We start from the raw sequence: 16,158 nt of genomic DNA, 5'->3' as shown, positions 1-16,158 counted from the left end.
CTCACGGTCATGTCGGTTTTCAGCTAGCATTCACGGTTAGCCCACAATTAACGCCAGAACGAGACGTTGCGCGCTGCTGCTGAGAAGCACTTTTTTGCTGTCTGTGGCAGGCACCGTTGCTATGGGGGCCATAGCAACCGCCCTTACACACGCGCAGGCATGGTCCCACGCACACACACAGACTCATTGGTGTGCCACACCCACCTTCACACCCAATACCTACACAGGAGCTGCATTTCAGCCTGTAAATCAGATCTACCTCTCAGCTTCACACAGCCTTTAGAGCAGGGGTATCAAACTCAGTTCCAACACACCTGATTCAAATGATCAGGCTCGCTATCAGGCTTCTGCTGAGCTTGATGATGAGCTGATTATTTGAATCAGGTGTGTTGTAAGACGGAAACATCTGGAACACAGAGGATAGTGGACCTCCAGGAACTGAGTTTGACTCCCCTGCTTTAGAGTAACTCCAATCCCAATGTTGACCAGGTGAGATCTTCCTGTCTTTCCCTTTCAAAATAAAAGCACAGCACACTTTCAAAATAAAATCCTTCCACACACCGGAAAACACCAGTTAAACCCCTCAGCTTCACACAGCCTTTACAGTAACTCCAATCCAAATGTTGACCAGGTGAGATCTGCCTGTCTGTGCCTTTCAAAATAAAAGCACAGCAAAATTTCAAAATAAAAGGCTGTGAAAGACTGGAAATGCCAGTTAAACCTCTCAGCTTCACACAGCATTTACATTAACTCCAATCTAAATTTTGACCAGGTGAGATCTTCCTGTCTCTGCCTTTCAAAATGAAAGCACAGCACAATTTCAAAATAAAAGCCTGCGACAGACCGGAAAACGCCAGTTTAACCTCTCAGCTTCACACAGCCTTTAGAGCAGGGGTGTCAAACTCAGTTCCAACACACCTGATTCAAATGATCAGGCTCGTTATCAGGCTTCTGCTGAGCTTGATGATGAGCTGATTATTTGAAACAGGTGTGTTGTAAGAAGGAAACATCTGGAACATAGAGGATAGTGGACCTCCAGGAACTGAGTTAGACACCCCTGCTTTAGAGTAACTCCAATCCAAATTTTGACCAGGTGAGATCTTCTTGTCTCTGCCTTTCAAAATAAAAGCACAGCACAATTTCAAAATAAAAGCCTGTGACGGACTGAAAACTCCAGTTAAACCTCTCAGCTTCACACAGCCTTTACTCCAATCCAAAGTTTAACCAGGTCTGATCTTCCTGTCTCTGTCTTTCAAAATAAAAGCACAGCACAATTTCAAAATAAAAGCCTGCAACAGACCAAAAAATGCGAGTTAAACCTCTCAGCTTCACACAGCCTTTAGAGTAACTCCAATCCAAATTTTGACCAGGTGAGATCTTCAGGTCTCTGCCTTTCAAATTTACTTTACAGCACAATTTGCCAGTTAAACCTCTCAGCTTCACACAGCCTTTTGAGTAACTCCAATCCAAATTTTGACCAGGTCAGATCTTCTTGTCTCTGCCTTTCAAAATAAAAGCACAGCACAATTTCAAAATAAAAGCCTGCGACAGACTGGAAACACCAGTTAAACCTCTCACCTTCACACAGCCTTTACAGTAACTCCAATTGAAATTTTGACCAGGTGAGATCTTCTTGTCTTTGCCTTTCAAAATAAAAGCACAGCACAATTTCTAAATAAAAGCCTGCGGCAGACTGGAAACGCCAGTTAAACCTCTCACCTTCACACAGCCTTTAGAGTAAATATGCCTATCCCATGCTGCTCCGGACATGCACACATCCCGAGCGCCTCCCACGATTTCCGCGAGCGGGAATTGTCTAGTTAGGGGCTCGGGCTTCGACACGAGCCACTCTCCTCTCCATTGCAAAGCAATGGGAGGAGAGTGGCTCGTGGCGAAGCCACGAGCCACTATTGTTCTCCTGCTGCGTTTATTATTAGGGGCTCGGGCTTCGACACGAGCCACTCTCCTCTCCATTGCAAAGCAATGGGAGGAGAGTGGCTCGTGGCGAAGCCACGAGCCACTATTGTTCTCCTGTGGCGTTTATTAGGGGCTCGGGCTTCGACACGAGCCACTCTCCTCTCCATTGCAAAGCAATGGGAGGAGAGTGGCTCGTGGCGAAGCCACGAGCCACTATTGTTCTCCTGCTGCGTTTATTATATTTTATTTTTAACGTTTCCGCCGTTTTTCGGTCGCTAACTCGTCCTAGGGCTTTGAGAAAACCAAAATAAATTATATATCAAAACGTGCGGCTTCATCGGGAATCCCGGGCTATGACTTTTCTAAGAAATTCGTCATTTTTTCGCAGAATTATTCGCAAAAAACTGCAAAAAAAGTCCCATAGGAAATGAATGGGGACTGAAAAAAATCGACAAAAAAAATCCACCGTTTTCCAAACGCCACTGCTTCACCATACATTCACCTAGAAACTTCATTTAACCATCAAAACGCAGTGATTTTTCTTGTCTTCGCAGGAATGTAGTTTATGTCAGGCTGAGATTTACAGTTTTTGATCCGTGAGTCCTCAAAAAAGTGAAAATTCTCAAAATCTGCTCTGGTTAGAGTGCGGCATGTCAGTTGGTAGAGTGGAGGAGAGGAGAAAAATCCGCCTGAAAATTTCGCGATCGCATCGCCCTCACGACCAAACTATAAATGTTAGGGGAATGAAATTTGGTCAGATTGTAGACAATTTCCCTGGGATTCAAATGAATCCAAGTTTGAAGACCTATCTCTTTCTGAAGGGAAATGGCAGGCAGCAGTTTAGACAAAAGTTGCACCGTTCTCCCCATTAGAACCAATGTAAACTGAATCATCTGGCTCATGGAGGGACAGTGTTTCTTAAATCGCTGTAAGTCGGTCATTTCTCACAATATTTGGAAAATAATCATATGTATGAATAGCCACAGCCTTCTTCTCGCTCACGGTCATTTTAGTTTTCAGCTAGCATTCACGGTTAGCCCACAATTAGCACCAGAACGCGATGTTGCGTGCTGCTGCTGAGAAGCACTTTTTGCTGTCTGTGGCAGGCACCGTTGCTATGGGGGCCCATAGCAACCGCCCTTACACACGCGCAGGCATGGTCGCACGCACACACACAGACTCATTGGTGTGCCACACCCACCTTCACACCCAATACCTCCACAGGAGCTGCATTTTAGCCTGAAAATCAGTTCAACCTCTCAGCTTCACACAGCCTTTAGAGGAGGGGTGTCAAACTCAGTTCCAACACACCTGATTCAAATGATCAGGCTCGTTATCAGGCTTCTGCTGAGCTTAATGATAGCTAATCATTTGAATCAGGTGTGTTGTAAGAAGGAAACATCTGGAACACAGAGGATAGTGGACCTCCAGGAACTGAGTTTGACATCCCTGCTTTAGAGTAACTCCTATCCAAATGTTGACCAGGTCTGATCTTCCTGTCTCTGCGTTTCAAAATAAAAGCACAGCACAATTTCAAAATAAAAGCCTCCGACGGACTGGAAACGCCAGTTAAACCTCTCAGCTTCACACAGCCTTTACAGTAACTCCAATCCAAATTTGGACCAGGTGAGATCTTCCCTTCATACAATCAATAAGATCAGCACAGTGAAGCTGGTGCACCCACTGTGCCTCTTTCACTTCCCCCTGTAATTTCAAAATTCATTTTTCACAAATAATTCTACAAAATGTCGGTCAATAGATCTCGGGTGGCTTTTCACCAACCTTCAGCGCCTCATTGTCTTCCCAGTCATGATTATAAATACATGGAACTTTCCAAGATAAACATATCAAAATGACACTAAATGTTTACTGATGTAGTCGGTGGTCTTCCAAATGTCCATTTTTTGTCAGTTTGTAAAGGATGCTGCTGATGCAAGTCGCAAGAGTTTCACAAGTTCATGGTGACAATAAGTGAAATTTGGAAAAAGAAAACACTTAATATGTATTCAAATATCATCTATTATAACATGCATCTCTGTCTCTGTTCAACTGTGGGGATTTTTTTTATTAAAGTCTAGATGCAAAACAAAATGAAAATTATTTTAAAACTTAAAAAACAACAAAATATTCATGATAAAATAAAAAAGAATTAAATAAATATCTGAAACACAAACATGTAAAACTGCAAAGAAAAATACATCTAATGAATAAAACTGAAATATAAATGCTAAATATTAATTTCCATCATAAATACAATAACAAAATACATAAATAAATAAAATATATTAAAATGATAAAACAAATCCAAAATGCATATCACAGAAATGAAATAAAACTGAAAATAAAATAAATTTTATAAAAATCACAACAATACACAAAATAAAAGTAAGAAACAGTTAAAAAACACAATAGTGCAAAATAAAAATACTAATTACTTTTATAATTAAAAATAACTACAATAAAATATTCACAATAAAATAAAAAATAGTAAAATTAAAAAATCCAAAAGTCAAATATTAAATCACAAAAAATAAAATGAAAAATGTAAAGAATAAAATTAAAGCAAAAACATAAATGCTAAATATGAATTAAATATTTTTAAAAATGTAATTAAATCAATCATTAAATAAAACAACAAAAAATGGTCAAGTAAATAAAATGTATCAAAATAGTAATAAATAAAAAATACAGTTAATTAAAATAATAATAAAGTAAGTCTGAAAACAAAAGGTGAAGTTAAATGTGTTACATCAGCCCCCAGGAGAGCAACGCCTGTTTATGAAAGTTTGATAATTGAATTGGTATTTTTGTCAATTTTATAATTACATTTAAGTAAAAAAGGAATTCCTCCTATTTTTTGAATATATAATTTGGTATTGCATTCCACATTTTAACATTTTCTCTTATGAGGCAACATAACCAATTAATTTGGAACATATTATTCATATTATTAATAGATAGAGATAGATAGATAGATACTTTATTAATCGCCAAAGAGAAATTCACAGTTCCAGCAGGGTGAAAGGTGAGAAGAAAAAAAAAACAACAAAAAAACATGAGAGCATGCAAGTTACAAATAAGACTATGAAAAGCAAAGTTGTCATCCCTGCATGAGCTTGAACCACCAATCTTTTGGTTAACAGCCAAACACATTCGCCAATTGCACCACAGAAACCACATAGCAATATATTCATGTTATTAGTCATTAGTTAATTTCATCCTCTTCTGTTCACATATGGTTGTAATACTCTCTTTCCATGACTCTTTGGCTGTGTCCGAAATGGCATACTAATATTCTACATACTCAATACATACCACATAGTCAATGACTATATCCTGTATACTAAGTACTATAAGTATGATTAGAATGCCAACCGTTCACACTGTAGTATACTACTACGTTTCCCATAATGCATTTCAAACCTCCGATGACAAAAACCGGAAGTACGGCTATCAACTGACACACACACACACACTGCAGACAGAACTTTCTGGAAAAAACGCCTCTCCCAACGGGCGCCCGGCAACAGCCTAGCAACACCAATCAGCGGTGGCATCGAGGCCCCGGTGCACGTTCATTGGCACTTCTTTGAAATAAAGCCGCTGGCCGCTGGCCGCCAACGCCCTTTCTTCGGTTCCATTCAGAGGTAAGGCTGCGTACTTTTTCTCCTCCCTGCTAGCTTTAGCATAGGCTGATTCTGCACTATATCCTATTAAATAGTATGCTCCACCTGAATCTAAATGCTAAGGGTAACAGTAGAAATGCATACTGAATGCTGCAGTGGAAAAACAAACGACAATATTTTTGGTATATTTCAATGTCTGCATTGGTCATGTTCAAGTTGCTATCATTACCTTATTCAAAGTCTAGCTAGCCGTTAGCTAGATAGATAGCTTTTGGATAGCTAGATAGCTTTGTCTTTGTCTTTGTAAAATGTTGCTGCAACGGATAAAATAGCCTTTTCTGCCTCATAATGTTTGTTTGGAAAATAGCGTGGTTAAACCGGAGCTTTCATGCATTTTTCCAGTCTCTTGGTGAGGGAGTGTGAAGCGCCTTTCTCCCTCAACTTCTTCTAGCTTTGTTTGACTGTAAACTTGAGTTGCACAGTTCAGTTTTGTGCTCTAAATGAATAGGGATGCTGACGGTCAGAGCAGAAAAATGTAAACTTGACACTGATGTGTAGAAATGATGATTAAAGAAGATGTAGTAGTATTTGCTTTGGTCATGTTCAAGTTGCTATATGTGCTTTGGGATGTTTTAATTTGCATCTATGTAGAACGGTTGTCTTAGTAAAATGGTGCTGTGATATCTCTTCTTCCTCATTGTGTTTTCTGTAAAATAGTGTGGTTAAACAGGAGCTTTGCTATAACTGTTTTAGTCTTGCAAAATGGTGCTGTGTGCACTTTCACGGGAATTTTGATGTTTAAATTAATTAAGGTGCCAGTGCTTTGTTCCATCATGTTAGAATCAGTTCTATAAGTCATTTAGGACATCATGATGAGTATAATATCATTTATTTATGTTGCATGATTAAATGTTTCAGTGCTTCCATTCAGTAGGCATTGTCTGATCTTTACCCTTGTTGTGTTTTAAAATCGTTGTTTCAGTTTCTGAGTCAGCAGTGACAGTAGATTTTTTTTCTCTGATAAAAAATTACATTGCGAGGACATTCGATGTGTTGTGTATGTGTACATGTTTTTCTGCTCATATTGGTGATAACTGTTTTATAGCAGTGGTTTCAGACAAGTCACAGTGTTTTTTTTCTTTTAAGATTTTCACTATGCTGGAAGTGTCTTAGTCTTGTAAAATGTACTTTATACTGCTAACTTATCTTCAGCTGGTGCGGTCACCATGGCGACCAGCTGCCAGGCTCACACAGGGGTGTCACTAGGTTTTAAGGACAGGGGAGGCTTAGCCCCCATGACAAATTGCTTTTCCACTTTTTGGACCGATTTAGATTTTTTTCAGAGATACTTTACTGTGTAAATGTTTTAGGCCACAATGGCCATGACTTTTGCTCACAACACAATAATTCAGGGCTGTCAACTTGTGATCAGAGCTCAGAGTGAGATTTGGTTTATGTGAGATGCTGATGGGGGGGTCTGGGGGCCCTCCCCCAGAAAATTTTGAAAATTATTGATCCTATTTCCTGCATTCTGATGTATTTTAAGAGCATTTTGTTAAAATCTTATGATAGAGACAACATTAAGGGACAATTAAAAAAAACACTAAGATTTAAAAAAACTGAAATAAACAGAGCAACAGCAGGCAATATTGAAAATGTTTCTTCATGTAAAATATGGATGAAGGTTCTGTGGCTGGATGTGCACAACACATTTCAGTATTTTCCATAAATATATGCATAATTGAAATAACTCCATCAACCACTTTGTAACATTTGTCTTTATAGGATTCTAATGCACTCAACAGCTTCAAGTTGACCACATCAGCCAACTATAGAATGAAAAGTGCTTAAGGAAAAACAAAACATCTTTATAACTTAAATTATCTATTCACTGAACAGAATTACAATCAGACACTAAACTCTGTCCCACAGGAGCAGGGTTACATGGACTAAAATCAGAACCAAACCAGGTCTGACTGGACCTCACAGGAGCAGGGTATCATGGACTAAACCCAGGACTAAATGAATGAATAACTTATTAACTCGGCCCAAAAATAAATGACAAAGTCTGTAAATTCAGAATAAATGGCACAACTGTATACAGGAACAGGAAGAGAACAGGAAAAAATGAATTTTTGTGAGCCATGTTGTACTCCCTGAGGCTTCAGAAAATTCACCAGTTGCTTGTAGTGCAGTTTGTATCTGTGATTTATCTTTGAGGAATAAAACTGTGTCATTAGCTAGCTGTGAAATCTTTCTCACGATTGAAAACGACTAAACCTTGAATATTTGGGTTGCAGGAAATATTTAAGAATAGGAGTTCAGATGTAATATTATTTCTTTTCTCTAATGCAAAAAAAGTAACTTGAGTTTTTCTCGCCTTCTTCTAACCACTTAGCTCTAGATCTGATGAAAGCGCCTTTCGCTAAGTTCACGTACATTCTGTCAAGCTCTTCTGTGAGGTTTTTTAGTGTGCTTAGGTCTTCTTCAGATAGATCATGTTTGGAACTTAATAACTGGAGCTGGTTTATTAGAAAATTCATTTTTTCATCTTTTACTTTTTTTAATTCCTTTACTACGTTTAATTGCAAGTTCTCTCATTTTAAATTTAAAGTATTCCCATTTTTGAATTGGATTCATTTCTCTTTTACTGAATATATCCTCAGCAAGTAATTGTGCCCCTTCTTTAAATTGTTTATCATCTAATATATTATTGTTTAATTTCCAATAGCCTCTTCTGTTAGAATTCTCTTTTGATCCTGTTAATCTTAAACTTGTTAATTTATGATCAGACAGTGGACCATGAGTATGAGAAATATCTAAAACAAACTGTAAACTCTGTGATGAGATTAACCAAAGGTCAGTTCTTGACTGTAAACTTCTGCTGGTGTTAGACCACATGCAGTCTGTGACATTGGGGTTCATAAATCTCCACACATCTGTTAACAAAAGATGATCACTTATAAATGAGGTGTGTTTAAAGCCCAATAATGATGCAGATCTTGGAGGATGTCTGTCCATGTAATCATCTGGAGCATCATTAAAGTCTCCTCCTATGATAATAGTAGAATCTTTGTATTTTTCCTTTAAATCGTCCAAAGCTGAAGAGAGTTCAGTAAACATGTCCTGTGCTTGCGATGCTCTGTTTGGTTCATAAACATTACAAATGATAGACATCAAATCATCCACCTTCAAAACTACAATGATCCAGCGGCCTTTGTTTGAAGCTTTGGTTTCCAGAATATCACCATTAAATCTGTTTGAAAGTACTGCCACTCCAGCTGAATAATTGTATACAGGCAGTTATAGTAGCAGCAGCAGCAGCAGTACATGCATCTGCTGATGTGGGATTATTTCTGTCTTTTCAGCTTTTTAAAACACAGAAAATACACAAAGGATTTATCATTTCTTCACTATGTTGAAGCCTTAGTTTATACTGTGTTTATACATGTGTCTCTGTAAAATAGTGCTCTGACAGATGAAATATCTCTTGTACCTTGTAGTGTTTGCTTTAAAAGTAGTGTGGTTTAATGTAACATTGACTACATTTTCTAGCAATTTTGATGTTAAAATTAATTTAGGTGCCAGTGCTTTATTCCATTATGTTACAATCAGTTCTATCAGTCAATTAGGACGTCATGATGAGTATAATATCGTTTATTTAAGACATGTTGCATGCGGAAATGTTAACATACCATTAATTACAGTGTCATATTAATTCTCTGTGCTGTGTTAAAGACCAGTTCAGCTACTTTTGCTGCAGACATGTTGAGATTCTTCTTCTTTCTGAGAAAACATGCAGTAGTGCTTTAATTTAGTAGCCATTGTCTGGTCTTTAGCCCTTTTGTGTTTTGAATTAGTTGTTTCAGTTTGAGTCAGCAGTGTAAGTAGATTTTTCCCTCTGATGGAAAAAACACATAGTGAGGACATTAGATGTGTCTTGTACATGCATGTTTTGCTGCTCATATTGGTGCTTACTGTTTCATAGCAGTGCTTTTAGATAACTGGGTGCTTTTTTTTTTCACCAGCCTTTGGACAGCCTTTTGGAGAGCCTGTGGATTGCCCTTGGACATCCTTTGGTCGACCACCTCTGCATCACCTCGTATCCTTTCATCCATCCATCCATCCATCCATCCATCCGTTTTGCCTGCCTTGTTCTCTCTCTCTCTCTTTCTCTCTCCCTGTGTTTGTGTGTCTCTCTTGTGCTCTTGTGCTGTCTTCCAGGATGCCTCGGAAGGGGAGACGCTCCCAGGCCCAGAAGCAGCGCTGGAGGAAGCCGGACGCGTCTGAGATGCCCACCCCTCCTGTCGACGCACCCCACTGCTCCCGCTCTCCCCAGTACAAGGTATGTTTACACCCGAACTGACATGCTCACTTACAGCCCGGTCTCACGGGGATTCGTGAAACTGTCACGTCAGTTTTTGTTTCGGTTTCGTGCGCACCAACACGATGTCGTCATGTTTTTCGTGCCGCTCACCACGAGCGAAACCCATTGCGGCCGGATCACATCTGAAAGTGGTTTATACCGGCGGATTCATGACAATTTAAGCTGTCCATCGGCGTTTGCGGCCGCTGCCGCGGCCGCTGCTGTGGCCGGATGTCTGGCGGCCGCAAATGCCGATGGACAGCTTAAATCGTCATGAATCCGCCGAATTTGCATAGGAATTTAAAGAATTTAAAGAACATTTAAAGAATGTCCGGCGGCCGAATCCCCGTGAGACCGTGTTGGCAATACAGAATGTGCTAAGTTGGACACATTCATGGCATCCGCACGATGTTGAATTAAATAAGTGTATTATTTGCTCACAGAAGGTTGGTTCCACCTTGCCAGCCGGACGGTTCTGGGAAGAGCGGCAGGCGCGTGCAAACCTTATTGCACGTAAGTACTCAGCTGTTTTTATCATGAAATATCTTCACAAATCATATTTAGTGTACCACCAACAATTACCCGTTGAACACAGATTCTGCTGTTCTCATACAATAATAGAAAATGGTGATTGTTATATGAGCTCTCTTTGTTTGAAATCCGTTTTAAATTCTCTTTTGCTCTGTCTTCTTGTGAACAGGCCGTGGCACCGGTTACCGCCACAAGGTTTTAAAATGGCCAACTTCACCCTTTACTGGGCGCAACCACAAGTTGGTCATTCCTCCTGAGCGCCCTGGAAAGAAGGTATAATTATTAATTGTTGCTGTTTGTTTTCTTAAAAAGTTCTTTTGACTTTCATACTAAAACTGTGGTATTTCTTTTGCAGTTCATTCTTATTGTTGGGGACTCCCATCTACGTGCTCTTGTAGATGGCTTTATTCAGATGCCAGAGTCTCGGCTGAGCTTTGGCTTCCTGTCGATCCCGGGGGCATCTGCTTCTGAAATTCGCACTGAGGTTCTGCACGCTGCAGTTCCTCGTGCACCTGATGCCGTCTGCGTCATGGCCCCCGGCAACAACCTGACCAGCACCACTGTTGAGAAGGCCGGTGTGGATTTTGCCAATCTCCTCACCACTTGTGGCAATCGCTGGTCTAAGGTTTTTGTGGTCGGCTTTCCTCCCCGCCTGGTCGTTGACGTCCAACACCAGGACCTGCTTCGGCAGGAATACAGACGTGTGGCTGCTCGTATGGGTAAGAGGAAAGAGATTGTTTTCATCCATTCCATTCACTGAATGAACAAACTAGAAAGACGTGACCTACATTTTAACAATTCTCAAGTATCAATGGATATTTTGGTACAATGATGACTTTTTTTTTTCCATTGTTTTTCAAGGTGTAAAGTTCTTCAACACTGCAGAGCACTTCCCCCTGAGTGATTTGGTGCTGTGGAGCAAGGATGGTGTAAGTGTAGTATGTTGTGAAAAAAAGTCGTTGATTGGACAAGTTTGGTTCACAGCAGATGTTCACTTGACATTAAAACTGTTTGTGTGTTTTGTTTTTTTTTTATTTCTTATTTATGCAGGTCCATCTGAGTGATCGTGAGGGGATGGGGATCCTCGTCCAGTTGTTCTGGTCCGCTGCCAGCGAGCAACTGATGACACCACCTCCTTCGCCCCGGATCTCTCCTCAGCCTCCAGTTCGGAAAGCTACAGTGAGAGAGAGATCCCCTGCTCCACCCAGCCCGAAACCCCGTGAACGGAGGAATATTGGTCAGGGCGGCAAGGTAATTGATAAATTGCTTTATGTTTTTTAGACTTTTTTTTTTTTCGACTACTGTGACATCATGTATTGTGATAATAATTGTAATAATATGTGTACTGTGGTAAAAAACATTAGTTATAATGCACTGTGACGCTTTCTGTGATTGCAGACGAGCCATCCTCGGGAACCTCCCCGGTCCAGAGGTTCACCAAAGCCCAGGATGGCTCAACAGCAGGTTTGTGATTCTTCAGATATTTCTTTCAGATGCTATTGGTTGTTTTTTGACAGGACAAACTGTAATTAGTAGTGTCTGCTTTGTGTTTTACAGGTGGAGGAGAGCTTCCTTCCACTGAACCCCGTCTGGTTCAGCAGCACAGCCCTAAGTGCCATGGAGAAAGTGTCTCCCTCCCATATGTCTTGCCTGGCAGATTTCAATGCCACGGAGAAAGTGTCTCCCTCCCGTATGTCTTGCCTGGCGGATTTCAAGGCTTCTCCTAAGCCAAAGAAGGTAAGTTGATTGATTAAAATTTTATCTCCCGCAGAAGGATTGTATGAATGCTCAAACGTGTAATTCCTGACAGTTAATTCTGCAGATGGTTTTTTTTTTCGTGTCATGTGCAATTAAGTAAAACTAGTTCATAACAACAGCCACAAATAACAGACTTGAATCGGCTACACAGAAATGTAGTTGTAAATTGTTGGATAGCTGTTCAACTCCATTTAATTGGTATCTCATTTGGTTGCTGCTGACTCCATTCCACAGGCATCTACATTGTCCACACTGACACTTGCTATGTTTTTTTCTCATCTGTCATCAGCTGTTTGACTCACCCCCGGCCAGATTGACTTGCAGTTGGGGCAAGACAGAAACCCCTGTTTGTTCTCCCATTGCAAAGGTAAGGATTAGTCCTCTTCTCATCAATATGTATCATCTGACTGAAAATCATCGTCATTTCACTGAAGTTTTGTTGTTCTGTGTTTAGATGGCCAAGATGATGACCCCCTCACCGAATAGACAGGCCTGGACAGCTGATGATGCGGGCTGCAAGCCTCCTTCTCCTCAGAAGGTATATTTACCTCTCTATAATCAATTAAAAGAACATTACAAAGCAGGCATCTCCATTTGTGGCCATTTTTGTCATTCCTGTTTTCTTCTGGCACATTTACTGTATAATCACAATTCCAATGAATCGCTAGCATTAGGAAAATTGAAACTACTAGCTAGCTATCAGCTACCAATCTAGCTTATTTGTTAGCTTGCTATCTTTCGGGTAGCTAGCTTTGGGACAACTGAAACTACTGGTTAGCTAGCTGGCAGCTAGCAATCTAGCTTATTCAAAGGTTAGCTAGTCGTTAGCTAGATACATAGCTTTTGGATAGTTACATAGCTAGCTTTTAGACAACTGATGCTATTTAGTCGTTAGCCAACTATCTAGCTATCGTGTTGCTTTATTTTTTACGTGTCACTGTTATTGTCATTTATCAGATGACCCGAACACTGACTCCATCACAAACCAAGTGGCCCTGGTTCATGACAGCTGCATCCACCTCAGCTGATACACCAACAGACAATGTAAGTTTATTCCTCTATGATAGACATGTTAGACAGTACACAAGTATTTTTTTTTTTTGTAAAGTCATGATTGTTTGTTTGTTTTTTTGGTTTACTGCAGTTAAAAATATTTTTTGACAATTGAGAGAACTGTTATTATGCTGGTCACAATACAATAAGCTACCTGTAATGCTGTGTTGTGTGCCATTGCTTTCACAAAGTAACTCTTGCTTCTAATCAGGGTTTTACATTAGCACTAGCCACTGGCAAAATTCGTGTAGAAAAGGTTTTGGTGAATAAAATATTGACATCACTTGCCATTGGCATGGTGGAAACAAGTCAATGGAATACTGACTTTGCTATGTAATTGCATTTCACACAAACAGGAAAAGTATGTGGTCCAGGCAGTCTTCAGTAGCCTTCAGTCTGTACAGTAATGTTGATCCCATGACCAACAACTCTGATGCTGCAGTCATAAGTTGTCTGCTCAAAGCACCTTCCTTAAGCCTCCTCACAAACATTGGAGCAAGTCCCATTACATTAAAATAGTAATGTCATGTTGATGTCTACAGAATAGGAGCTAACCAGTAAATTAAATTAGGTGACATAGGGTTATTATGTGTTCATGATTTTAGAAAAAAAATGTAAGTCATTATGATCTGTTCAAATGCAATTTCAAGAAAAAAAGAAAATATGTTGCAATGCCCTGGAAAAAAATCCCGGAGGGAAATTCTACAAATAATACAATAATACAACAAAACACACAGACACATACATATCTATGTACACACACACACACACAATACATATATATATATATATATATATATATATATATATATATATATATATATATATGCATGATTGCAATGAACATACAAATATGTATATTAAACTAGCTAAGGTAATAGTAAGCAATGATACGCTAAAATAATACAAGATTTCCTTAAATTGGTGAGAGGATGTTCATAATGTTGGAACAATGAAAGTTGTTACTGAAACATTAAATCATATGATCCTTTAACTGAAGAAGCTAGTACTAATGCCGAACTGGAAAAAAATTAAGCTGCCTGAATAAATAATGAAAATATAATAATTACCGATCACAATTTGTCATAATTTCAGGATAAAACCAGGAGCGAGAGTCACCATGTGGAGTCAGTCCGGGCCAGTCATTCTCAGAATGATAAGAGGTACAAGGTATTTTCCCGCAACCATCAGTGTAGCTGTAACGCTTTGACATTTCTGGCATACCACACTGAGGGCTGTCAGTTCACCAGGACTACACTCGACAGAGTCCTGGCTCAGGGAGACGCGCTGTATGTCGGAGTCAAACAGCAGTTGATTCGCGACAAGACCTTCCAGAGCAATCACCTGGCAGTCGAGGAGATGCCAAAACAAGTCCTCACAGACAGACATTTGTATAATGTCAACATGTCTGAGATCAGGTGTGGCTTTTTAAAAACTCAAGTCTCGAGCCCTGGAAGACGACAGTGGTGGCTTCCGCTTGCCACCCAGCTGGAGTGTCTTTCAGCAGAGGTTAATCAGGCTTTAATCATCATTTCACCCGAGGTTATTGCTGTTTTCCGTGATCAGTCCGGGAGGTATGGAGTGTTTGATTCCCACTCCAGAGACTTGACAGGATTACCCTCTCATTCCGGGAAGGCGATCGTCATGACTTTTGCGGAACTCAGTGACCTGGCTAACCACCTGCACACACTCTTTAGAGACCGTGGAGACTCTGCAAGTTACGAGTTTGTCCCGGTTTCTTTTCAGACTGACAGCCCCAGTGAACATCCTCAACAATCCCCAGAAACTGAGGTTCAAAATGAAGTGTCTGAACCTGCTCTCCTCGCATTGCAGGCAGACAGTGGGACAGCTGTCAAAATTGAGGAGGATGTTAAAGGTTCCTCAGCTGTCCCACAAGCAATAAATCTCTCTCGATTGGAGAAAGATCGGAGGCGAAAAGCCAAGAGGAGAGCATTTGACACAAAGGAACAACTGAAAGAAAAAATTAGGAAAAAAACTGGGGAGAGAATCAGGTATGCCAGCTGTGCCGAATTTCGCAGGAAGAAAATTCAGGCACACAGTAAGTGTGTGCAAAAGAACCGTGAACAACGGCTCTTGTCTTCCAAAAAATACTATGCGAAGTTCAATATCAAAATGCCTGGAGAACAACTAAAAAACAAATACATGACAGATTCTGCTTTTCGGAGCAGGAAAAAAATTATGTTGTCAAGAGGTACAGCACGGATCCAGCCTTTCAGAACAGGCAGAAAAAATATGTTGTCATGAGGTACAGCACGGATCCAGCCATTCCGAACAGGCAGAAAAAATATCTTGTCAAGAGGTACAGTACGGATCCTGCCTTTCGGAACAGGCAAAAAAAGTATGTTGTCCAGAGGTACAGGAAGAATCCAGAGTTCAGCTACATCATATTCAACGCTGTAGCCTGCTCAGAAGACGCAGGTTGGCTGCCAATCCTGACATGCGTCAGAAGTTGTGGAGAGCACTGAGCATCAGGCGGAAATACGACAGCTCGGAACCTCTCGCCAGCCAGTGCTCACTTCAGTGATGGCAGCGGCAATAGCAGCATTCCGTGAGACCATCAGCCATGGACCAACATACGTCTGTACCAGCTGCCACAGGACTATGTTTCCAAATCAAGTCAAGTCATGCAAGAGAGTTAAATACTCCACCAACATCAGTGGCAGCAGGCTTGCTTGACTGGAACATATGTGCATGTCTGTGATGCTGAGTGCTCCTCCCCTTGCTCAATGCCACCAGAGAGACTGCAGGAGTGGATCTGCCACAACTGTGACAGCCACCTCAGCCGTGGGAGGATGCCAACACATGCAGTAGCAAACAATTTAGAGTTGGCACCCATTCCCCCGGAGTTGGCCCAAACTCAACGTGCTGGAGAGACAGCTCATCGCA

The 16,158-nt window shown here is 40.5% G+C and overlaps 2 protein-coding genes across 11 annotated transcripts in view; one reads left to right on the top strand and one right to left on the bottom strand.

Moving 5' to 3' along the window:
- Positions 1 to 16,158, bottom strand: part of fars2 (phenylalanyl-tRNA synthetase 2, mitochondrial) — a 185,531-nt gene that overhangs the window by 107,764 nt on the left and 61,609 nt on the right. The gene's annotated exons all lie outside the window — the stretch shown is intronic.
- Positions 9,001 to 15,903, top strand: LOC127531296 (uncharacterized). The gene is made up of 12 exons (XM_051940294.1): positions 9,001 to 9,888; positions 10,353 to 10,422; positions 10,610 to 10,713; positions 10,796 to 11,159; positions 11,302 to 11,369; positions 11,491 to 11,691; positions 11,839 to 11,904; positions 11,998 to 12,177; positions 12,488 to 12,565; positions 12,653 to 12,736; positions 13,156 to 13,242; positions 14,347 to 15,903. The coding sequence occupies exons 1-12, from the start codon at positions 9,769 to 9,771 to the stop codon at positions 15,514 to 15,516; spliced, it is 2,592 nt and encodes an 863-aa protein (XP_051796254.1). The 5' UTR covers positions 9,001 to 9,768; the 3' UTR covers positions 15,517 to 15,903.

This window comes from Acanthochromis polyacanthus, chromosome 20 (genome assembly GCF_021347895.1).
Source record: "Acanthochromis polyacanthus isolate Apoly-LR-REF ecotype Palm Island chromosome 20, KAUST_Apoly_ChrSc, whole genome shotgun sequence".
Classification (NCBI taxonomy): Eukaryota; Metazoa; Chordata; class Actinopteri; family Pomacentridae; genus Acanthochromis; species Acanthochromis polyacanthus.
Note: the sequence above shows the minus strand (reverse complement) of the source record. Positions and strands in the feature narration are given on the sequence as shown.

What these genes read in the sequence shown, in the direction of transcription:
- LOC127531296 (XM_051940294.1), top strand. Translation starts at nt 9,769, where the DNA reads ATGCCTCGGAAGGGGAGACGCTCCCAGGCCCAGAAGCAGCGCTGGAGG. An exon ending in TGCTGTGGAGCAAGGATGGT is followed by an intron (nt 11,370 to 11,490) that starts GTAAGTGTAGTA and finishes TTATTTATGCAG; the next exon opens with GTCCATCTGAGTGATCGTGA. An exon ending in ATATTGGTCAGGGCGGCAAG is followed by an intron (nt 11,692 to 11,838) that starts GTAATTGATAAA and finishes CTGTGATTGCAG; the next exon opens with ACGAGCCATCCTCGGGAACC.